General features: G+C 40.1%; 1 protein-coding gene and 1 long non-coding RNA gene across 2 annotated transcripts in view; both read left to right on the forward strand.

Moving 5' to 3' along the window:
- Positions 1–25,942, forward strand: part of LOC118215092 — an 800,072-nt gene that overhangs the window by 738,137 nt on the left and 35,993 nt on the right. The window contains exon 5 of the mRNA XM_035395528.1: positions 21,858–21,968. Within this exon, the coding sequence (XP_035251419.1) occupies positions 21,858–21,968 (111 nt within the window). The remainder of the gene's footprint in view (positions 1–21,857; positions 21,969–25,942) is intronic.
- On the forward strand, positions 9,141–12,612 carry LOC118215126. Its single transcript, XR_004762765.1, has 3 exons — positions 9,141–9,272; positions 9,430–9,540; positions 12,540–12,612. It is a non-coding gene; the product is annotated as an uncharacterized LOC118215126 (long non-coding RNA).

A 25,942-nucleotide genomic window follows, 5' to 3' on the forward strand; every position in this document is an offset into this window, starting at 1 on the left:
ATTATTTATTTAGACATTGGCAGAGTACAGCATAAATTGCGTCGTTTGTTTATATTCAATATTAGTAATTGCAGAGACGAACTGCAGCCGTAGACACAAGATAGTCTGTTATGTTATGGTAGCAATGGAACGAAGCGGACTATATATGTATTACCGTCATTGTTTCATTATACCAGCGTGTTTTCGCGCATTTGCACAGAAACTCAGCACCTATCAATAAAATGGTTTAGCTATTTCTCAGCATAATGACAGATTCAAAGACTAAACAAACTCACCCAATACTGTCTTCAAATGGATCCAGGCTCAAGAAAAGTAATTATTCATCCTCTCAAAAAGCTTTTACTAACAAACTTTTGGTAGCCTAGCATGCACTCTGGGTGGCACTGTCTTCCATTGCTTCCCCGACGTTCAGACCCTCCCCTCACTGATAAAAACTAGACCCTACGGTGTTGGATTACTTGTATCGCCATAGATGTCGCTTGCCTTAATGAAGTTTACTAGATGTCGTAACACTTAGATTTGGAGCTCCAGCTCTTCCGCACCCCAACTAATAAAAAAGTCCAAATGGCGGGCAAACAATATGGCGGACATAGATGCTCCTAAAAGCAAAGTTGTATAGCACATTCAGATGCATCGGTCGATGAAGTTTTGTGTTGATCAGACGTACGGTGTGGGAGTTATGACCTTTTAAACATGACCCTATGTTATAGCACCACCATCTGGCCGACATAGGTGATTTTTAGTGCCTGAATAGTGGGGGACCATAGGAACCCACCTACCAAATTTGGTTGGTCTACAACTTATGGTTGCTGAGCCTCAGACATTTTAGCGGAGAAAGCTTCCACACCCCAACGAAAAAGTCAAAATGGCGGGCAAACAATATGGCGGACATAGGTTGTGCCAATGGCAAAGTTGTAGAGCACGTTCAGATGCATAGGTTGATGAAGTTTTGTGTTGATCTAGCTTATGGTGTGGGAGTTAAGGCCTTTTACGCATGACCCTTTGTTATAGCGCCACCATCTGGCCGACATAGGTGATTTTTAGTGACTGAGTAGTGGGGGGGCATATGAACCCACCTGCCAAATTTGGTTGCTCTAGGACTTATGGTTGCTGAGCCTCAGACACTTTTAGCGGAGAAAAATAATAATAATAATAATAATAATAATAATAATAATAATAATAATAATAATAATAATAATCCGAACAGATACAATAGGGTTCCACCAGCTTCGCTGCTTAGACCCCTAATAATAATAATAATCCTAACAGATACAATAGGGTTCCACCAGCTTCGCTGCTTGGACCCCTAATAATCCTAACAGATACAATAGGGTTCCACCAGCTTCGCTGCTTGGACCCCTAAATATACGACTTACTACTGTGAGACCAAATATGAATAATTTAAAAACCCCTGGAGTAGTGTTAAACCTGCCCAGTAGATGGTGCTAGTGATCTTAGCCGATGCACAGTGAGGTAGATGGTTCAGGGAGCAAAGAAATATCCAGTGGCCACAGTTGGAGAATTACAGAACTTGGTTGCATCGGGGGGCCACCAAGTTTCTATTAACTGCTAAATTAGATGCTCCAAAATTAGATGCTACCTCCATGCCAAAAGGCTATTTGGAATGGCTTCAGGAAAAATGGTTTTACTGGGAGACAGTTTCAAGGATCTAAATAGTCTCCTTTGTCTCATCTACTGTGGTCCTGAGAGATGACATTAGAGCTCTTTGGCCAAGCATAGCTGTTATTTCATTTGTGGCCTTTCTGTTAGCTTGAACTAGTCTGTCCATTCTCCTCTGATCTCCCATTAACAATGTGTTTTTTGTTTATCACACCGTTCTCTGTAAACTCTAGAGACTGTACTGCATGAAAATCACAGGAGGGCAGCTGCTTCTGTGATGCTGGAACCACCACATCTGGCACCATCCATCTGGCACAGTCAAAGTGGCTTAGATCACACATCTTGCCCATTCTAATAGGTAAGGAGCTGGCCTTGTAACCTTAGGTCACAGGTTTGAGTCCAAGGTAGGACACTGCCGTAGTACCCTTGAGCAAGGTACCTAACCTGCATTACTTCAGTATATATCCAGCTGTATGGATGTAATTTTAAATAATATGCGACAAAAAAGAAGTTGTGTAAGTAACTCTGGATAGGAGACTTTGCTAAATGCCTGTAATGTAATGTAATGTCTATATTGAGTTACAGCCACATAATGTGCGATTAGGAGTAGCTTATTTGCATTAATGAGGGGGTATTCCAAATAAATGTGCCGGTATATAACACAAAGGATATAGGTTTGGTGTTAGAGTCTTTATTGTCCCCATGGGGCAGTTTGTAATGCAGCATAGTATATAATATATAGCAATAACTATATTTATGACAACAGATAAACATTAAAATCCTTGCAAAACATATCACTATAACTTATTAAGAAAGCCAGTGACACTTGGGATAAAAGAGTGTTTAATCCTGTTTGTTTTTAACATAGGGATCCTATTTTAAAATAGGGAGCCTACACTGATCAGCCACAACATTAAACCACCTGCCTAATATTGTGTAGGTCCCCCTCGTGCCGCCAAAACCGCTCTGACCCGTCGAGAGTTTTTAAAATCATGTGGAAATAATTCACCCTCTAACAATATCTTGGCTTTTTATAGCCCTGTAGCAAGTAATAATGTAATAAACTACCAATAGTGTAATAACTCCCAATAATGTAATCCATTTCAATTTTTTTATGTAATAAAAACCAATAATGTAATAAGTAGTAGTAGTATACTTTATTGATCCCCGGGGGGAATTTGCACTGTTGCAGCATAAAAGACAATAAAGTAACACAATCAGATACAAATTAACAGTAGATACAAAATATCAGATACAAATATACAGTAGATACAAATATATACAGAAATACAAATATACCAGAGGACACCTTTAGAGGTGGAGACGGGTCAGAGCTGTTTTGGCGGCACGAGGGGGACCTACACAATATTAGGTAGGTGGTTTTAATGTTGTGGCTGATCGGTGTATATCTGCGCTCTGAGGGAAGTAATACAAACTGATTGAACAGGGGATGCTGGGAATCCCTCAGAATGGACTGGGCCTTCCTTATAGATCCTATCTGATACATTTGGGGGGGCTCAGCTGTATCAGATAATCCTGACAGCTAATTTTACGTTGGCCAGTCAACTCTTGTACTTAAGATTTAGGTTACCAAACCAGCCGATCATATTAAAGGTTAAAAGAGATTCAATAAAAGACTTATAAAAGATAGTCATCAGCGTTGTGTCCACCTTGAAACTTCGGAGTAATAACTATTAAATGGGGAGAGGAGGTGCTCATGCAACATTGAACAGGTCATTGAAATAAAAGGTTATTGTTGTATGTATTCATATAATCATTTTCTCTCATCCTTCTGAGACAGACTTTCACGTTTGTCCTCTGTGGAGGACGTGACATTTCTAGTTGTATCTTCAAGCCTTCATGATAGCTTAATTGTCTCTGTGTCTATAATACATAATGGTCTTTAAATGAGAATAAGAAAAGTTAATCCTCTGCATTTGACTCATTCTAACTACTTTTAGTGGGCAGCCACAGTGCAGTGGCCTTGGCCAGTGGCAATGGCAGGAGTTTATTGAACCTGACATACATGTCTTTGGTGTGGGAGGAAACCAGAGTACCCAGAGGAAACCAGCACGGATATGGGAACATGCTAGCTCCATGCAGAGAGGACATGACCCCCCCCCCCCCCCCCCCCCCCTTTTCCCTTTTTGAATGTGGAAAGTGCAAGCTCCATGGAAAATCAGCTCCTGTTTTTATCCTATTTTTTAATGACAGACACAGATATGATGAAAAACATACAAACAACAAATGACAAGTAACCTTACAAATTGACTTAAAAAGAAAACTAACAGTCAACGATTGGAGATGCACATATCAAAACGTACATAATAACAAACCGTACACCTAAATTTACAAACAAAAATAGACTGTTAAGAATGGAGATAATAAATAGCCTCGTGATAACAGAAACTACTCGCCAAAAACATTGTGTGATTGTGTCAGGGACACTGAGGGAGACAGATGGTTTATTTATATTATTGTTTTTTTTTTTCTGTCCATCGTCATATTGTGCATTTTGAAAAAAGAACATTTCTTACAGTGACGCGGATGTTCGCTACACTCGAAAAGGGTCAAAAGAGAAAGTGAAACTGTTTCAAACTCAAACGTCATTTTGAAGACGGAGGACAAAGAGGATGCAGTAAAAACTGAATAAAACTGGATAAAAGAACGGAGTAAGTAGTCTGTTTTGGAGTGGGATGGGGGAGAATAGAAGCTAGATGAGAAGGGGTGTTTTGAGGAATAGGAATCTGCAACTATGATCGCAATAACGCTTAATTTAGTGAAATAAAACAGGTAATAAAATGGCGCCCGAGGAGTAGACGAGGAGTAATATGTTTTTTCAAATTCCCCATTTGGGACCAAACACAAAAAATACCCTTTCAAATGACTTTTAAAAAGTTTAACGTTTATTTTTTTTAGCATTTATTTGGTATTTCATGATAATTTTACCTATTTGGATATGACGGAAGTCGCAGGCCTGTCGTCGGCTACATTATGACATCTGCTACTGTAACAAAAACAGACCGAACATTTTAACTGCGCGGATTGTGAAGTCAAAATGTTATTTTTGCTCTGTATTCACAGTTTGGATTAAGACACATTAACGTGATGTCTGCCATGTTAAAGTCGGTGGTCGGTAGTTAATTCACGTAGCCTATGGAGCTTTCATAGCTTCTATTATTTGAAACGAGACATTAGCTTCCGTATACAGGAACATGCTAAAATATGCTTAAAGGATATTCGTTTACATATTTGCTACCCAACTCTGTTTTAATTCACAAAGACCTAATGGCCATGTCCTTACCAATTAATTCTGTTCTATTGAATTCGTACAAGTTTCAAAGATAATGAATTCAACTACTTTAATAGTTGGAGGAACTGATAAGAACTGCGGTTATAGTTGCGTTAAGACGCCGTTTCTTGTATGAACCACATGGGAGCAGCATGTAGCTGTGCATGTAGTGTCTACTTAAAAGCACGAAAGCGTCTAATTTCAAAGCCACACGTCACACCGAATTTTCGTTTTGCCCGAGTTGGATTGGAAGTGAAATTAAAATACAACATAAATTGTACTGCAGCGATTTCTAACCGAATTACAACTACTTAGAAACGGAAAACACATGATACAATGACTTTTTTAAGATAAAATTGGGCTACTTAAGAAAAAATAATGATCTACTTTCATGAATTATTGATTTGGGTCGTTTTTGGATGCTTTCCAAGATTTCTCACGAGCATGTTCGTGTATGTTAGGGGGGTTGTTTATGGGTAAATGTGCAGTCGAAACACTGACTGTTAGCACGGGTAGTTAACGTTGCCAAATGTTTTAAAATTTTACATGAAACGCAATAACAGGGATATCAGTCGGCTATAAATTGTCACAAGCATATCGTATACGCCTACTAGCAAAATACATGCATCTCAGATACTGACTTTGTAGGGTGCACAATTATTGGCACTCTTAAAGATTGTTAAAAAATAAAATCTAACATAGTGAAGTTTACACCAGCATGTATATAAGACATTAAGCTGATCTCAGGCCTAAGGAACTGTGTTGTCCTCTACCATGGCTTGCTGCTTCACTGGAGTATAAAACTGAGGCAACACGCTTACAAAATCAATTTTTCTTATAAAGCAACAAACCCACAAATGAAAAAAAACAATGGTTGTTGATCTTCAAAAATAAGGAAATGGGTCAAAAACTAAACAAAGAAATATACGACTTACTACTGTGAGACCAAATATGAATAATTTCAAAGCCCCTGGAGTAGTGTTAAACCTGCCCAGTAGATGACGGTAGTTATCTTAGCCAATGCACAGTGAGGTAGATGGTTCAGGGAGCAAAGAAATATCCAGTGGCCACAGTTGGAGAATTACAGAACTTGGTTGCATCGGGGGGTCACCAAGTTTCTATTAATTGCTACATTAGATACTCCAAAATAAGATGCTACCTCCATGCCAAAAGGCTATGTGGAATGGCTTGAGAATTGAGGAAATATTGGGTAGCATTGCTTTGAAATACATCTTATGTAATTTCGGTGAGGCAAGATAGCCTATGTTGTTTGTAGTACCATAACTTGGCGTCATTTTGATATCAATACTTTTGAGTAACTTGGCATTTTTGTATGTTGAAAACGTGTTTTTTATGAGATATCAATTCTTTTTGCAAAGCGTTTTATTATGAGATTGAGAAATGCGAACTGACCCTGTTCGAAACGGTTGTGGATTATGGCTATGCTTGTGTGAATTTGTACAGTCTGATGAGCGTGTACGGTTTAGCAGTTTCGGTTTGCTATATATGTAAAACAGTGGCTGTGACAAAGGGTGCGGTGGCGTATAAGTGTAAACGCATCAGAAAAGCAGGTGAAATATGGCCAGTGTATGTACTCACGGATTTGACAGCCATCCAACGAGCCTTGATTGACAAAAGAATCAACAAGCCCGTAGATTTAGAGCTCCCTAGGTCGCAACTTGTGTACCCTGCTGTCCTGCTCTGTTGTCTGTTATTTCGTGGAGATGCACTTTTAGTGTTTGTAAGGTTTATAAGGCATTTTGATAGGCTTATCTGCAGGTGGGAGTCCTCTTCGCTGTTTTGCTAAGCTAGAACCGTAAAACTTGATAGTGGAGAATAGGAGCCGACGCATATGTCCCAGCAGGCTTTGCATATGAGAAAATAACAACAGTATGAGAGAAATTATGATGAAATGATGAAATTGCGTAGTTGAAACAATATGTGTTTAGCAGAATGGGCATGTAGGTGAAGGTTGACATGATCACAGACTGTAGTGCGAAGTAAATGTAGTGACCATGAGCGAGCTTACTTTCCGTATCGTACGGTATATATAACAGTCGCTATGAAGCACTAACTGTGAAAATGGAGGGTTAAGTAATGTGAAATCTATTGTACTGATGTGCTTTTCTCATGTTTAGTACTAGTAGTTATAATTATGAGTGAGTCATGATTTTAAATGTAATGTTTTAATGGGGAGTTGCAGAACGTACATACGTAGTAATTGTTTGTATGTGGCTAGATAGAGAACAGGGCGAGGTAACATGAATGTAGAAACGTGGCGTTTGCTGATAAGAAGGTTTTGTATGGTAGCCAAGTGAAGAAATATGGTTAGTAGAAATGGCACAGTGGTGAACTTTTTAATAAAATGAATACATTTGCTGTCAGGAAATGCATATGGGTGGCTGTGAGTGAGTTTTGGTAAAGAAAATATAAAAGCGTAAGAAAACGTTAGTGTAAAAGAGGAAATTATCTGCCTGAGGGCAAGGCAGGATTCATCCTTCAACCGGAGGTTTACCAGTCTGTGACTTTGTTAGTGCAGCACCGTGACATAGCTATGCAATGCGTGAAATATCATTAGCAAACCTGTCCGTGGTTTTAAAGAAGAACACAGGCCAGTAAGCACAGAAGAGCTCCCGTTGAATCCATATGGCTTTGCAGTATTGTAGCCGGTTAATAACTGAACGTGCAGACGGTAGGTAATAATGCAGTGTATACGTTCGGTGAACGGCGGGTAGATATGGTGCAAAAGCAATAATTGAGAAGTAGTAGACAATTATTAGTGAGGGTAAAAGCAGGTTAAAGAAACATGTCCCTAGCTGCGCTTGAATCTGCGACCGCATGTTCCCAAGACTGTAATCTTATCCACTAGGCCACAGGCAGATTAGCTGTTTAAACTGCAAATGTTTCAGAGTAAAAAGGTATGGGTATTTTGCGTGTGTATGCGAGTTTTTGATTGGGTCGTGAGGATGAAGGTTTGGCTGATGTCGGTAAAATGTCCAATGGGGAGACATGTTGTTAGTGGGATTGGCGGCAGGAAAAATAAGAATGAGAAGAAGAAGAAGAAGGAGAAAACGCAAAATCCCCTTAGTTTGGAGCTTTATTGTGTGGACATGTGAAGTTGTTTATGAATTCTGTCTGTTGAAATGGGGTCAGAATGTACAGAATTTAATGTTTTTAAGGGCTGAGTGTCTGTGGCTGTTGTGGTTATTTCTGTGGGGAACCCTGAAAAGTGCCAAACTCTCGGTGCTGTATAGGTATGGGGCATGCCCCCGCCAAGGCGTAACTTGGCAGGATGGCATACCTGCCATCCCAATATAATAATTTTCTCTCATCCTTCTGGGACAAAGACATTCATGTTTGTCCTCTGTGGAGGATGTAACATTTCTAGTTATATCTTCAAGCCTTCATGATAGCTTAATTGTCTCTGTGTCTATAATACATTATGGTCTTTAAATGTCATAAATTTGGATGTGAGATTACATGTTCTTGGACCTGGTGGTCTTTCCAATTATTTCCAGAGTTAATATTACTAAAATTTAAATGAAAAAAAAAACTAATTTTAAGTAAAACTGCACTTAGAAAGCATTATTCCTAACTGATTGTTTTTATTTTTTTATATTTGCATTTTTATACATTTGTATTGCTATATATATTATAACACAAAAAACATAGAAAAAATGTCATTTTTAACCTATTTTCACCTGGGTCTCAGGAGGACAAAGCTTAGTTGCTGATATCATTTTAAAATGCTCCAAAACTACAGACCGCTCTCTGTTCCTGGCTGGTTCCATCTCTGCACAATGTCTCAGATTCTTAAAGCAGTCACTGTGACTCACTAGCTCACGACTGGCACAAACTGCTTGCTCTACCCATGAAACCTGCGCCAAAGCTTTGCTTCCTTTGAGTCAGTTACCAAAGCGGTCACACGGTTGTGTGTACCGAATGAAGCTTCGGACGTCATTGATCACGTGTTTATGGCAGAAACTAATCAAGCCTCGGCACACTGTTTCTAGTGCACTCTGGTGTTTTTTCTGGACACACGCACGCAAGCTTCATATCAAGGGTAACACCAATCCTTTTGAGATGTCTGTATAGTACATGTTCAGGGCCCATTTAAATTCTGCATTACTTCCGTCAAAACCACGCTATATTGTGTGTGTGTGTGTTTCTGTGTGTCCAAGCGAGTGCTCAGTGTGTGCTCATGTTGTGTGTTTGCAGGCTAATTTGGGTTGGAAGCCACTTGTGGTCCAGTCTGGTCTGATGTGTTCCTGTCTCCTTAGATAGGGGGCGCTGTTTCTAAAATGAATCTCTCAGAGGAGCCAAAGACCGAAGGAGGAACCCTCAGCAGTGAGAGGAAGAGGTACAAATGCATGAATCAGATATTTAATGTGATATGAGTTAGAGCTGCAGTAAGAGGATGAGTTTAACTGGAAGCTCTGTCTCCATGTGCTGTGAGTTATAACTGCAGTAAGAGGATGAGTTTAACTGGAATCTCTGTCTCCATGTTTTGTTCACAGGGTCCAGGTAGAAAGAGCAGGGTCACCTGTACCCAGCTGTGTGTCTCTGAAGAGTGATCCTTCAGTGGATCATCCACTCACTTTCAAAGGAGAGTTCACAGGTGACCCAAGGTAATTAAATAGGCTTAAATTGACACTACTATTTAACCCCTTAACCCCAAGCATTTAAAAAAGGCGATTTCCCCCTAGTTTGCACTATTCTTAAAGGTCCAGGAAACTAGACTGTTGTTATATTCCCCAGAAGTGACGACAGATTTTCTTCTTAATGCTTCTTTCATGTTTTTAACCGAATTAGAACCATTGAATTGTAATAGACACGGTTAGATTATTGCGACCTGTTTAGCAGACATGGGCAGGTTGGGTGTGTATCCTGCGCTCATTAACATTCATACCTGTAAGACACATCATACAGTATGTAAACCGTTTCTCATCGCTAGCTAGGTGAGAGCTGGTTAGAGAAGATTGTCCCATGCGGAACCCAACGAAATGAAAGAAAGCAACATAAACTAGGCGTTCCCATCAAATGATTAAACCTGAAGATTATTCAACTTGTTATAGCATTGTAACACTGAGCTACTGTACACTAACATTACACTCTATAGCAGTCTCAAATTCTGGACATTACACCCAAATAAAGACAGGCTTTGATTCCACATGTCTTAGCTTGAAAACGTTTTAATTGTCGCTAGCTAATGGTAGGCATCCTTACCGATCCAGCACATTCTGCGAAAAGTTCTTTTGTTCTGAGAAAATGGGCAATGCAAATACTAACTGCACTGGTTATTGTAATACTGGAGTGCCTGTGGGCTCCAGAATTAAAACCCAAGTCTTGTGGGTCTCTTCATTTTTGGCAAAATAAAAGAATGTATTGCTGCTTTGTCTACATCCAGAGAAGGGGCAATGCTTAGGCATTTTCAATTTAGCTTGCCTAGCGTGCACAAAAGTGGCAAGAGCATTATTTACACATTACATGTAGAAGACTTTCACTGGACTTAAGGGTTTGTTGCATAACTAACACCCAATGAACCCTGCCCATTGCAAACCTGGCGTTTAGCCAAGGGAGAGAGCAAGCCAATTTCGGCACAGGCTTTTATTTGTTTTTTCTATTTTTGTTTTCTGCAATAATCGTTTGAAAGTATTTCTGGGCCATTTGTGAATGTGAACCAGTAATAAAACGACACATCAGCAAAGAATTCACAGATTGTTGTGCAGATAACTAAAAGCAGTGAAATGTTGCTATGGATTTTCCAAGACATCCCAAAACCTCTCCAAATTGCACATTTTAGATAACGTTTTGAACAGGTTATCTACACTACAAAAGAAGTTTTCTGCTCTCAAAATCGCATATTTTGAATTAACAACTGAGGTGAACATGTTTTTGGGAGTTAATTTCTTACAGCAGTTAACATTATGCTAAATGTTGAAATACCAATGTTACAGTAGCTGGCAGGAAATAGCAGAAATTATAACAGAAAACTAATATTAGTTTGAGTTGAACTTGCTTTGTTGCTGCTGCCGTTACTCACTTTGCTAGAGATTTCATCCATTAGAAGCTTTGCAAAAGAAAGAGACGGTCTGGTCTGTATCTGTTGCTGCTGCAGTGGCTGATTGCAATGTCAGCTGCAAGTGTGTTGTTCACATTCCGAACATTCCACTAGTGTTAATTAATGGGACAATTTTTTGGTAAACATAAATACAATATGAATAAAAAATGTAAACAAAAATGGTAAATATCTCAAAAATATTTGTACTACTGACAAGAAAAGCACAAGCAACTAATTGAAGCTACAAGATGAAAAAGGTAGGTCTTGCTGAAAAACTGTAGAAGTAGCGAACAGGATGTTTACTTGATGGGGAATAAGAAGAAATAATAAGGAGAACACTAAATTCACATCAGTAAACTTACATGCCCACAAGTAGGGCTCTCACATGGTCTAGAGCACACTCTCCAAACCAATCGGAACTTTCTCAATATGGAAATAATTCCTCTAATTGAGATTTGCTTTTTCGAGCTCTTCAATTACTGTTATCACAGTGAAAAAAACCTTTTCTTCGATCCACCATAGTTATGAATTCATTTCATAGTACAATGCTACGCTGTTTTGAGAGCGAGCTCGCTTCAGTCTGCATGCACTCTCTGCTTGTCAGCACAATCTGCATTACGCACAGGGAGTGGAGGCAGATACGCACTTAGGTTACTAGCAAATGGCAGGACCCACAGACAGCAATGATGGCTCATTTGACAGGTGACAGTCTTGTTTAATTCATTCTGTAACTTGATTGACTTAAAAGTAAACCTATCGCTGTTCAGATAACCAAATGCCTACTGAACAAAATAGTATATGTAAAGACAGCATCGGGTGGTCAGATATGCCGGCCAAGTTTCAGGTTGATGCTTGACAGATTGAGTTGAAAATGGAACCTGAACTGGCTAACAGTCTTAACTTGAATATGAGCAGGGGCATTTGGGATTACAGAAATTCTTACATTGACAAAAGACCCATAAAGATGCAAGTATTGGATATACCAAAAGTGACTGCAGTGTAAGTGCATTACATATGGAATTTAAAACTTTTGTCTGAATGATTGTTTTGGTGATCTGAGGTGCTGTTCTGAAAGCTTAAATGGAATACATTTTTTCATGCAAAAATAAGAGAAGGCAAAGTAATTAGTGGAAAGTATAAAAAACATGTTTCATGATGTGGGTTAGTGTGCAATGAGTGATTAGGGGGATGGGGAGGCTCCTTTTAGTTTTACTGACATGTATTGCCATTAGCGCTGATAAGGGAGCGAGTGGTGTTGCTTGGCCAATAGAGAGTCTGTTGCAGCCGTTGAGCTTGAATTTGTGACGTGTTTGTAGCCCCTTTTTTAATAAATTGCAAATCTTTACTTTGTCCCCATTCTGTGGGCGCTGCTGCCCATACCACTAGGGGGCAGGAGGGAAATATACCTTTCAATGTCATTGTCACCTTTCAGGTGTAGGTGGGTGTATTATGTCACATTCAGGTGTATGTGGGGTTTATTATGTCATCGCCAGATGTGCAGTGACATAGTGCTGTGGTAAGAAGATGAATTTAACTGGATTCTCTGTCTCTATGTTTTGTTCACAGGGTCCAGGTAGAAAGAGCAGGGTCACCTGTACCCAGCTGTCTGTCTACTGAAGAGTGATGATTCAATGGAATTCTCCATTCAATTTCAGAGGAAAGGTCACAGGTGATCCAAGGTAATTAAATAGGACTTAAATTGACTCTATTTAACCCCTTAACCACAAGCATTTAAAAAGGCACTTTCCACCTGGTTTGCAGTGCTCTTAAAGATCCAGGAAACTAGATTTTTGTTATATTCCCCAGAAGTGACAACAGATTTTCTTCTTAATGCTTCTTTCACGTTTTTAACCGAATTAGAACCATTGAATTGTAATAGACACGGTTAGATTATTGCGATCTGTTTAGCAGACATGGGCAGGTTGGGTGTGTATCCTGCGCTCATTAACATTCATACCTGTAAGACACATCATACAATATGTAAACCGTTTCTAATCGCTAGCTAGGTGAGAGCTGGTTAGAGCAGATTGTCCCATGCAGTACCCAACGAAATGAAAGAAAGCAACATAAACTAGGCGTTCCCATCATATAATTAAACCTGAAGATTATTCAACTTGTAATAGCATTGTAACACTGAGCTACTGTACACTAACATTGCACTCTATAGCAGTCTCAAATTCTGGACATTACACCCAAATAAAGACAGGCTTTGATTCCACATGTCTTAGCTTGAAAACGTTTTAATTGTCACTAGCTAATGGTAGGCATCCTTACCGATCCAGCACGTTCTGCGAAAAGTTCTTTTGTATTGAGAAAATGGGTAATGCAAATACTAACTGCACTGGTTATTGTAATACTGGATTGCCTGTGGGCTCCAGAATTAAACCCCATTTCTTGTAGGTCTCTTCATTTTTGGCAAAAGAAAAGAATGTATTGCTTTGTCCACATCCAGAGAAGGGGCAGTGCTTGGGCATTTTCAATTTAGCTTGCCTAGCGTGCACAAAAGTGGCAAGAGCATTATTTACACATTACATGTAGAAAAAATTTCACTGGACTTAAGGGTTTGTTGCATAACTAACACCCAATGAACCCTGCCCATTGCAAACCTGGCGTTTAGCCAAGGGGGAGAGCAAGCCAATTTCAGCACAGGCTTTTATTTGTTTTTTCTATTTTTGTTTTTTGCAATAATCGTTTGAAAGTATTTCTGGGCCATTCGTGAATGTAAACCAGTAATAAAATGACACATCAGCAAAGAATTCACAGATTGTTGTGCAGATAACTAAAAGCAGTGAAATGTTGCTATGGATTTTCCAAGACATCCCAAAACCTCTCCAAATTGCACATTTTAGATAACGTTTTGAACAGGTTATCTACACTACAAAAGAAGTTTTCTGCTCTCAAAATCACATATTTTGAATTAATAACAGAGGTGAATCAGTTCTAACATGTTTTTGGGAGTTAATTTCTTACAGCAGTTAACATTATGCTGAATGTTGAAATACAAATGTTACAGTAGCTGGAAGGAATTAGCAGAAATTATAACAGAAAACGAATATTAGTTTGAGTTGAACTTGCTTTGCTGCTGCTGCCGTTACTCACTTTGCTAGAGATTTCATCCATTAGAAGCTTTGCAAAAGAAAGAGACGGTCTGGTCTGTATCTGTTGCTGCTGCAGTGGCTGATTGCAATGTCAGCTGCAAGTGTGTTGTTCACATTCCGAACATTCCACTAGTGTTAGTTAATGGGACAATTTCTTGGTAAACATAAATACAATATGAATAAAAAATGTAAATAAAAATGGTAAATATCTCAAAAATATTTGCTACTACTGACAAGAAAAGCACAAGCAACTAATTGAAGCTACAAGATAAAAAAGGTAGGTCTTGCTGAAAAACTGTAGGAGTAGCGTACAGGATGTTGACTTGATGTGGAATAAGAAGAAATAATGAGGAGAACACTAAATTCACTTCAGTAAACTTACATGCTCACCGGTGGGGTTCTCACACGGTCTAGAGCACACCCTCCAAACCAATCGGAACTTTCTAAATATGGAAATAATGCCTCTAATTGAGATTTGCTTTTTCGAGCTCTTCAATTACTTTTATCACAGTGCAAAAACCTTTTCTTCGATCCACCATAGTTATGAATTCATTTCATAGTACAATGCTAAGCTGTTTTGAGAGCAAGCTCGCTTCAGTCTGCATGCACTCTCTGCTTGTCAGCACAATCTGCATTACGCACAGGGAGTGGAGTCAAATACGCACTTAGGTTACTAGCAAATGGCAGGACCCACAGACAGCAATGAGGGCTCATTTGACAGGTGACAGTCTTGTTTAATTCATTCTGTAACTTGATTGACTTAAAAGTAAACCTATGGCTGTTCAGATAACCAAATGCCTACTGAACAAAATACTATACGTAAAGACAGCATCGGGTGGTCAGATATGCCGGCCAAGTTTCAGGTTGATGCTTGACAGATTGAGTTGAAAATGGAACCTGAACTGGCTAACAGTCTTAACTTGAATATGAGCAGGGGCATTTGGGATTACAGAAATTCTTACATTGACAAAAGACCCATAAAGATGCAAGTATTGGATATACCAAAAGTGACTGCAGTGTAAGTGCATTACATATGGAATTTAAAACTTTTGTCTGAATGATTGTTTTGGTGATCTGAGGTGCTGTTCTGAAAGCTTAAATGGAATACATTTTTTCATGAAAAAATAAGAGAGGCAAAGTAATTGTGGAAAGTATAAAAAACATGTTTCATGATGTGGGTTAGTGTGCAATGAGTGATTAGGGGATGGGGAGACTCCTTTTGTTTTACTGACATGTATTGCCATTAGCGCTAATAAGGGAGCGAGTGGTGTTGCTGGCCAATAGAGAGTCTGTTGCAGCCGTTGAGCTTGAATTTGTTACGTGTTTATAGCCCCTTTTTTAATAAATTGCAAATCTTTACTTTGTCCCCATTCTGTGGGCGCTGCTGCCCATACCACTAGGGGGCAGGAGGGAAATATACCTTTCAGTGTCATTGTCACCTTTCAGGTGTAGGCGGGTGTATTATATCACATTCAGGTGTATGTGGGGTTTATTATGTCATCGCCAGATGTGCAGTGACATAGAGCTATGGTAAGAAGATGAATTTAACTGGATTCTCTGTCTCTATGTTTTGTTCACAGGGTCCAGGTAGAAAGAGCAGGGTCACCTGTACCCAGCTGTCTGTCTACGAAGAGTGATGATTCAATGGAATTTCCATTCAATTTCAGAGGAAAGGTCACAGGTGACCCAAGGTAATTAAATAGGCTTAAATTGACACTACTATTTAACCCCTTAACCCCAAGCATTTAAAAAGGCAATTTCCACCTGGTTTGCAGTGCTCTTAAAGGTCCAGGAAACTAGATTTTTGTTATATTCCCCAGAAGTGACAACAGATTTTCTTCTTAATGCTTCTTTCACGTTTTTAACCGAATTAGAACCATTGAATTGTAATAGACACGGTTAGATTATTGCGACCTGTTTAGCAGACATGGGCAGGTTGGGTGTGTATCCTGCGCTCATTAACATTCATACCTGTAAGACACATCATACAGTATGTAAACCGTTTCTCATCGCTAGCTAGGTCAGAGCTGGTTAGAGCAGATTGTCCCATGCAGTACCCAACAAAATGAAAGAAAGCAACATAAACTAGGCGTTCCCATCATATAATTAAACCTGAAGATTATTCAACTTGTAATAGCATTGTAACACTGAGCTACTGTACACTAACATTGCACTCTATAGCAGTCTCAAATTCTGGACATTACACCCAAATAAAGACAGGCTTTGATTCCACATGTCTTAGCTTGAAAACGTTTTAATTGTCGCTAGCTAATGGTAGGCATCCTTACCGATCCAGCACGTTCTGCGAAAAGTTCTTTTGTTCTGAGAAAATGGGTAATGCAAATACTAACTGCACTGGTTATTGTAATACTGGAGTGCCTGTGGGCTCCAGAATTAAAACCCATTTCTTGTAGGTCTCTTCATTTTTGGCAAAAGAAAAGAATGTATTGCTTTGTCCACATCCAGAGAAGGGGCAGTGCTTAGGCATTTTCAATTTAGCTTGCCTAGCGTGCACAAAAGTGGCAAGAGCATTATTTACACATTACATGTAGAAAAAATTTCACTGGACTTAAGGGTTTGTTGCATAACTAACACCCAATGAACCCTGCCCATTGCAAACCTGGCGTTTAGCCAAGGGAGAGAGCAAGCCAATTTCGGCACAGGCTTTTATTTGTTTTTTCTATTTTTGTTTTTTGCAATAATCGTTTGAAAGTATTTCTGGGCCATTCGTGAATGTAAACCAGTAATAAAATGACACATCAGCAAAGAATTCACAGATTGTTGTGCAGATAACTAAAAGCAGTGAAATGTTGCTATGGATTTTCCAAGACATCCCAAAACCTCTCCAAATTGCACATTTTAGATAACGTTTTGAACAGGTTATCTACACTACAAAAGAAGTTTTCTGCTCTCAAAATCACATATTTTGAATTAATAACAGAGGTGAATCAGTTCTAACATGTTTTTGGGAGTTAATTTCTTACAGCAGTTAACATTATGCTGAATGTTGAAATACAAATGTTACAGTAGCTGGCAGGAATTAGCAGAAATTATAACAGAAAACTAATATTAGTTTGAGTTGAACTTGCTTTGCTGCTGCTGCCGTTACTCACTTTGCTAGAGATTTCATCCATTAGAAGCTTTGCAAAAGAAAGAGACGGTCTGTATCTGTTGCTGCTGCAGTGGCTGATTGCAATGTCAGCTGCAAGTGTGTTGTTCACATTCCGAACATTCCACTAGTGTTAATTAATGGGACAATTTCTTGGTAAACATAAATACAATATGAATAAAAAATGTAAATAAAAATGGTAAATATCTCAAAAATATTTGCACTACTGACAAGAAAAGCACACGCAACTAATTGAAGCTACAAGATCAAAAAGGTAGGTCTTGCTGAAAAACTGTAGGAGTAGCGTACAGGATGTTGACTTGATGTGGAATAAGAAGAAATAATGAGGAGAACACTAAATTCACTTCAGTAAACTTACATGCCCACCAATTTGGCTCTCACATGGTCTAGAGCACACTCTCCAAACCAATCGGAACTTTCTAAATATGGAAATAATGCCTCTAATTGAGATTTGCTTTTTCGAGCTCTTCAATTACTTTTATCACAGTGCAAAAACCTTTTCTTCGATCCACCATAGTTATGAATTCATTTCATAGTACAATGCTAAGCTGTTTTGAGAGCGAGCTCGCTTCAGTCTGCATGCACTCTCTGCTTGTCAGCACAATCTGCATTACGCACAGGGAGTGGAGGCAGATACGCACTTAGGTTACTAGCAAATGGCAGGACCCACAGACAGCAATGAGGGCTCATTTGACAGGTGACAGTCTTGTTTAATTCATTCTGTAACTTGATTGACTTAAAAGTAAACCTATGGCTGTTCAGATAACCAAATGCCTACTGAACAAAATACTATACGTAAAGACAGCATCGGGTGGTCAGATATGCCGGCCAAGTTTCAGGTGGATGCTTGACAGATTGAGTTGAAAATGGCACCTGAACTGGCTAACAGTCTTAGCTTGAATATGAGCAGGGGCATTTGGGATTACAGAAACTCTTACATTGACAAAAGACCCATAAAGATGCAAGTATTGGATATACCAAAAGTGACTGCAGTGTAAGTACATTACATATGGAATTTAAAACTTTTTTCTGAATGATTGTTTTGGTGATCTGAGGTGCTGTTCTGAAAGCTTAAATGGAATACATTTTTTCATGCAAAAATAAGAAAGGCAAAGTAATTATGGAAAGTATAAAAAACATGTTTTATGATGTGGGTTAGTGTGCAATAAGTGATTGGGGGATGGGGAGGCTCCTTTCATTTTACTGACATTTATTGCCATTAGCGCTGATAAGGGAGCGAGTGGTGTTGTTGGCCAAAAGAGAGTCTGTTGCAGCCGTTGAGCTTGAATTTGTGACGTTTTTGTAGCCCCTTCTTTAATAAATTGCAAATCTTTACTTTATCCCCATTCTGTGGGCGCTGCTGCCCATACCACTAGGGGGCAGGAGGGAAATATACCTTTCAGTGTCATTGTCACCTTTCAGGTGTAGGTGGGTGTATTATGTCACATTCAGGTGTATGTGGGGTTTATTATGTCATCGCCAGATGTGCAGTGACATAGAGCTGTGGTAAGAAGATGAATTTAACTGGATTCTCTGTCTCTATGTTTTGTTCACAGGGTCAAGGTAGAAAGAGCAGGGTCACCTGTACCCAGCTGTCTGTCTACTGAAGAGTGATGATTCAATGGAATCTTCCATCTCAATTTCAGAGGAGAGTTCACAGGTGACCAAAGGTAATTAAATAGGCTTAAATTGACACTACTATTTAACCCCTTAACCCCAAGCATTTAAAAAGGCAATTTCCACCTGGTTTGCAGTGCTCTTAAAGGTCCAGGAAACTAGATTTTTGTTATATTCCCCAGAAGTGACAACAGATTTTCTTCTTAATGCTTCTTTCACGTTTTTAACCGAATTAGAACCATTGAATTGTAATAGACACGGTTAGATTATTGCGACCTGTTTAGCAGACATGGGCAGGTTGGGTGTGTATCCTGCGCTCATTAACATTCATACCTGTAAGACACATCATACAGTATGTAAACCGTTTCTCATCGCTAGCTAGGTCAGAGCTGGTTAGAGCAGATTGTCCCATGCAGTACCCAACAAAATGAAAGAAAGCAACATAAACTAGGCGTTCCCATCATATAATTAAACCTGAAGATTATTCAACTTGTAATAGCATTGTAACACTGAGCTACTGTACACTAACATTACACTCTATAGCAGTCTCAAACTCTGGACATTACACCCAAATAAAGACAGGCTTTGATTCCACATGTCTTAGCTTGAAAACGTTTTAATTGTCGCTAGCTAATGGTAGGCATCCTTACCGATCCAGCACGTTCTGCGAAAAGTTCTTTTGTTCTGAGAAAATGGGTAATGCAAATACTAACTGCACTGGTTATTGTAATACTGGAGTGCCTGTGGGCTCCAGAATTAAAACCCATTTCTTGTAGGTCTCTTCATTTTTGGCAAAAGAAAAGAATGTATTGCTGCTTGTCTCACATCCAGAGAAGGGGCAATGCTTAGGCATTTTCAATTTAGCTTGCCTAGCGTGCACAAAAGTGGCAAGAGCATTATTTACACATTACATGTAGAAAGAATTTCACTGGACTTAAGGGTTTGTTGCATAACTAACACCCAATGAACCCTGCCCATTGCAAACCTGGCGTTTAGCCAAGGGGGAGAGCAAGCCAATTTCGGCACAGGCTTTTATTTGTTTTTTCTATTTTTGTTTTTTGCAATAATCGTTTGAAAGTATTTCTGGGCCATTCGTGAATGTGAAACAGTAATAAAATGACACATCAGCAAAGAATTCACAGATTGTTGTGCAGATAACTAAAAGCAGTGAAATGTTGCAATGGATTTTCCAAGACATCCCAAAACCTCTCCAAATTGCACATTTTAGATAACGTTTTGAACAGGTTATCTACACTACAAAAGAAGTTTTCTGCTCTCAAAATCACATATTTTGAATTAACAACTGAGGTGAACATGTTTTTGGGAGTTAATTTCTTACAGCAGTTAACATTATGCTGAATGTTGAAATACAAATGTTACAGTAGCTGGCAGGAATTAGCAGAAATTATAACAGAAAACTAATATTAGTTTGAGTTGAACTTGCTTTGCTGCTGCTGCCGTTACTCACTTTGCTAGAGATTTCATCCATTAGAAGCTTTGCAAAAGAAAGAGACGGTCTGTATCTGTTGCTGCTGCAGTGGCTGATTGCAATGTCAGCTGCAAGTGTGTTGTTCACATTCCGAACATTCCACTAGTGTTAATTAATGGGAAATTTTCTTGGTAAACATAAATAAAATATGAATAAAAATGTAAAAAAAATGGTAAATATCTCAAAAATATTTGCACTACTGACAAGAAAAGCACACGCAACTAATTGAAGCTACAAGATAAAAAAGGTAGGTCTTGCTGAAAAACTGTAGGAGTAGCGTACAGGATGTTGACTTGATGTGGAATAAGAAGAAATAATAAGGAGAACACTAAATTCACTTCAGTAAACTTACATGCCCAACAGTAGGGCTCTCACATGGTCTAGAGCACACTCTCCAAACCAATCGGAACTTTCTAAATATGGAAATAATGCCTCTAATTGAGATTTGCTTTTTCGAGCTCTTCAATTACTGTTATCACAGTGCAAAAACCTTTTCTTCGATCCACCATAATTATGAATTCATTTCATAGTACAATGCTAAGCTGTTTTGAGAGCGAGCTCGCTTCAGTCTGCATGCACTCTCTGCTTGTCAGCACAATCTGCATTACGCACAGGGAGTGGAGGCAGATACGCACTTAGGTTACTAGCAAATGGCAGGACCCACAGACAGCAATGAGGGCTCATTTGACAGGTGACAGTCTTGTTTAATTCATTCTGTAACTTGATTGACTTAAAAGTAAACCTATCGCTGTTCAGATAACCAAATGCCTACTGAACAAAATAGTATACGTAAAGACAGCATCGGGTGGCCAGATATGCCGGCCAAGTTTCAGGTGGATGCTTGACAGATTGAGTTGAAAATGGCACCTGAACTGGCTAACAGTCTTAGCTTGAATATGGGCAAGGGCATTTGGGATTACAGAAACTCTTACATTGACAAATGACCCATAAAGATGCAAGTATTGGATATACCAAAAGTGACTGCAGTGTAAGTACATTACATATGGAATTTAAAACTTTTTTCTGAATGATTGTTTTGGTGATCTGAGGTGCTGTTCTGAAAGCTTAAATGGAATACATTTTTTCATGAAAAAATAAGAGAGGCAAAGTAATTGTGGAAAGTATAAAAAACATGTTTCATGATGTGGGTTAGTGTGCAATGAGTGATTAGGGGATGGGGAGACTCCTTTTGTTTTACTGACATGTATTGCCATTAGCGCTGATAAGGGAGCGAGTGGTGTTGCTGGCCAATAGAGAGTCTGTTGCAGCCGTTGAGCTTGAATTTGTGACGTGTTTATAGCCCCTTTTTTAATAAATTGCAAATCTTTACTTTGTCCCCATTCTGTGGGCGCTGCTGCCCATACCACTAGGGGGCAGGAGGGAAATATACCTTTCAGTGTCATTGTCACCTTTCAGGTGTAGGTGGGTGTATTATATCACATTCAGGTGTATGTGGGGTTTATTATGTCATCGCCAGATGTGCAGTGACATAGAGCTATGGTAAGAAGATGAATTTAACTGGAATCTCTGTCTCTATGTTTTGTTCACAGGGTCCAGGTAGAAAGAGCAGGGTCACCTGTACCCAGCTGTCTGTCTATGAAGAGTGATGATTCAATGGAACCTCCACTCAAATTCAGAGGAGAGTTCCCAGGTGATCAAAGGTAATTAAATAGACTTAAATTGACTCTATTTAACCCCTTAACCCCAAGCATTTAAAAAGGCAATTTCCACCTGGTTTGCAGTGCTCTTAAAGGTCCAGGAAACTAGATTTTTGTTATATTCCCCAGAAGTGACAACAGATTTTCTTCTTAATGCTTCTTTCACGTTTTTAACTGAATTAGAACCATTGAATAGTAATAGACACGGTTAGATTATTGCGACCTGTTTAGCAGACATGGGCAGGTTGGGTGTGTATCCTGCGCTCATTAACATTCATTCCTGTAAGACACGTCATACAGTATGTAAACCGTTTCTCATCGCTAGCTCGATTAGAGCAGGTTAGATCAGATTGTCCCATGCATTACCCAACAAAATGAAAGAAAGCAACATAAACTAGGCGTTCCCATCATATGATTAAACCTGAAGATTATTCAACTTGTAATAGCATTGTAACACTGAGCTTCTGTACACTAACATTACACTCGATAGCAGTCTCAAATTCTGGACATTACACCCAAATAAAGACAGGCTTTGATTCCACATGTCTTAGCTTGAAAATGTTCTAATTGTCGCTAGCTAATGGTAGGCATCCTTACCGATCCAGCACGTTCTGCGAAAAGTTCTTTTGTTCTGAGAAAATGGGCAATGCAAGTACTAACTGCACTGGTTATTGTAATACTGGAGTGCCTGTGGGCTCCAGAATTAAAACCCATTTCTTGTAGGTCTCTTCATTTTTGGCAAAAGAAAAGAATGTATTGCTTTCTCCACATCCAGAGAAGGGGCAATGGTTAGGCATTTTCAATTTAGCTTGCCTAGCGTGCACAAAAGTGGCAAGTGGCAAATGACACATTATATTCAAACCCCATGCATTGGGAAAATATTACCCACTCATACCCCCCCCCCCCCCCCCCCCCCATGATGAGGAGCATCATGATACTCCTCATCGGCCCTCAGAGTGGCCTTGACTGCCTTTCGAGTTGCAACGGAAGCGTTATATTTTTGCCCCAGATTCCTCTATCGTTTTTATTTTATTTTAGCCTCTATAGCAGAGAGAGCTTTATTAAAAGAATTGTCAGGATCTATTTCCCAATGGACATGGCTAGGCATGGTGGTGCTGGTGGTTACGTCAGGAGCTACTGGGATAGATCCTATAGAAACAGAAGTGCCAGAAGGGTTAATGCAGTAAGAAGTTTCAGGCGCCATGCAAAGTCGCTGCGAAGGCCCCGCGAGGGGGCCGCCCCACACCAAACTGTGGAGTTTGCCCGCACTGCTATGGCTCCATTCAATATTGATAATACTTGAACTTCTACATCTGGTCCCAGTGACGATGACAGGGCTTGTCCTGATTCTCTGGGAGTGGTGCAAAGCACCCATCCCCCTACTGTGGAAAACTGCTCCTGGGAGAAAGCTACCTGTTTATGACCGTCACTGATGACATACTGAACGTTGTGTTGTCCTCCTGGCAGAGCCCTATTACCGACGGGGCCCCTCCCCGGCCGTCACCCATGGTAGCATTTTCTGGTTAGCTATGACTGCAGCTCTCACCCAGCCCGGCACCCGGGATGCGAGCCGGTCTCCTATCAGGGCTGCCACGCCCTGCTGAACTGCATTCCGGGCCGATAACACACCTCCTCTCTGCGGGTGCAAACGTTCTCCCCGAACAGTGCTTTTCAAACAATTGGATACTTTCTAACACATGATGGAGCATAACAGACACAGCTTCTCCAGTATCCTGTGTAGCAGAAGCTAGATGGCGTGTAGTCTGGTTAGAAAGAAGTCCCCGCTTTGCCACCAACACCGTACCATCTGCCACCAAATTTTCAGCCCAGTCCCCATTATTAGAATTTATGGCCATAGAAATTGTGCTTGCTGCTGACCCTGTCACCCCTCCTCATGTAGCAGCATCAGACACCAAGTGCCTGTGTTCTCTGTGTGCTGCAGGATTGTAACAGGCAGATAAGAGTCTGATATGTTGCAAAAGTTAACATCTGAATTCATTTTTATACATGATCATATACAGAATCAACAAAGGGGAGTGTTGGACTGATACTCCTACTAGGGCTGGGAGGGGCTCTCCTTCGGGGACCAGACCAAACTTGGGGCCGGCATACAATTTCAGACAGGAGCCTAGCTTCCCTGGAGGAAAACATCTGATGGTCAGCTCTCCTTGTGAGTGGACAGCGAATTTATGAATTGCTTCCACTGAGGGGCAGCCATCTTCCTACCGTCCCGCTTCTGTCTTTACCCAGTTTTCCCCATATATCTCATTGTAACTTAATGCAGTCTCCCAGCCCATACCAGTATGAACCCACACCCTTGAATTTTTCCACACTAATACACCAGTAACATTTCTCATAACAACATTGCAACAGGGGTGATGCACCATTTTGTTATGATTCTAATAACCACGTTTATGACAATAAGCAATACCACACATATCCTTGAGACACCAGAAAGATCCCCATCCAGTGTGATTGAAGTCGCGGTCCCACGTGCAACTGCACCCGTCGGCACTAGTGCATACTCTGATGTCTGGAATCAGTGTGTCTTCAACACGGAGACTCGCAACAACGAACAGGCTCCCTAGGATGCCATAGGGTAGGCGGGGATTATTGTGCCCCATGTTGAGCCTCACCCTTGTATTTTCTCAAACGTGACAAATGAACCCACACTGGAATCCTAGAGACTCGGGCCGCTGATGGTGTGGTCAACAGAACTGTATACGGTCCGGTCCGGTTAGGTTCAAGTTACTTTTTCTGGAAAGCTTTTACCAGAACCTGGTCCCCCGGATTCACCCGGCACTCTTCACCTTTCTCTTCTGCAGCGTCTGGCTCTGCCCTGGGATCCTGTGAAACACACTGTGACAGGAGCCTGCAGTACTCTGCTAACTTATCTCCCATAACATGCAACTGCCCCCCTGTGAGGCATAAATCCCCTGGAGTCCTCATGGGGCGGTCTGTCAGAACCTCAATGGGAGAAAGTTCATTAGGGTTAATTAGTCCTGCTCTCATGGAGAGAAACACAGCTAGTAGCTGTGTCACCCAATCCTTCCCTCCAGTAGAAAACAATTGTTTAGTTAGTTTATTCTTCAGTGTTCGGTTGGCCCTATATAATCAATTTGCAACTGTGCAAAAAACCTGGTTCAACCTGGTTGTTTCATTTTAGTCTTCATACATCCTCCCCCGATGGGATTTCACACACGACGTGTCCCAAACACCCCCATGAAAAAGCCCTATGGTATGGCTCGCGCTTCCTTGGAAGGCTTCCAAAAAAATCGGCTGTATGTTTGGTTTGTGTTTGCTTTTCATATAATGCACAATAAAACAATGTTTAACATGATTGTTACATTTTACCTTCAATAATTTAACTTTTTTCCCCCACAAATTTACGACAAACAACGGTACCGCTACCAATTTCATTTAACAGAAATTGCGGTCGTTTAAAAAAAAAAAAAAAAAAGTATTTTAAATTTGCGGTAAAACCAACATTGTTTCTTTTCCGTTTTTGCCATATTTTCTCGTTCTCATTCATGTACAATTCACCTTCAGAACACACACAAACAATGGTAAGTACATTTCCCCCTCTTTCCTTCACGTTACTTTATATGGTTGTTACGTTGCGCGCAATTAAAAAGAACACGAACAGGGCTTTAAATGCATTGGACCATGTGCGCATGCTTAAAACTGTGAATGTCCACAGGTCATGGTTTCACTCCATGACAATTGTCATCCCCAAGCCTCCTCCAATTTTCCATCCATAACCACTTCTGTGCTCGTGGTGCTAGATGCTGAAGCTGCTCTTACTCAAAAATGTCTTATTTTGGTTTAATTTTGTTTGCTTGCTTTTCCTGTACTGCGGCCAAGGCCGGTGTTACTGCTCCCTCTGTGGCTGCTCTTTTAGCCCGTTCATCAGCGCACCTATTCCCTTCTGTGTGCGGGTCTGTTCTTTTGATGTGTACCTTTACTTTTATTCCTGC

The sequence above is a fragment of the Anguilla anguilla genome, chromosome 16, assembly GCF_013347855.1.
Source record: "Anguilla anguilla isolate fAngAng1 chromosome 16, fAngAng1.pri, whole genome shotgun sequence".
Lineage (NCBI taxonomy): Eukaryota > Metazoa > Chordata > Actinopteri > Anguilliformes > Anguillidae > Anguilla > Anguilla anguilla.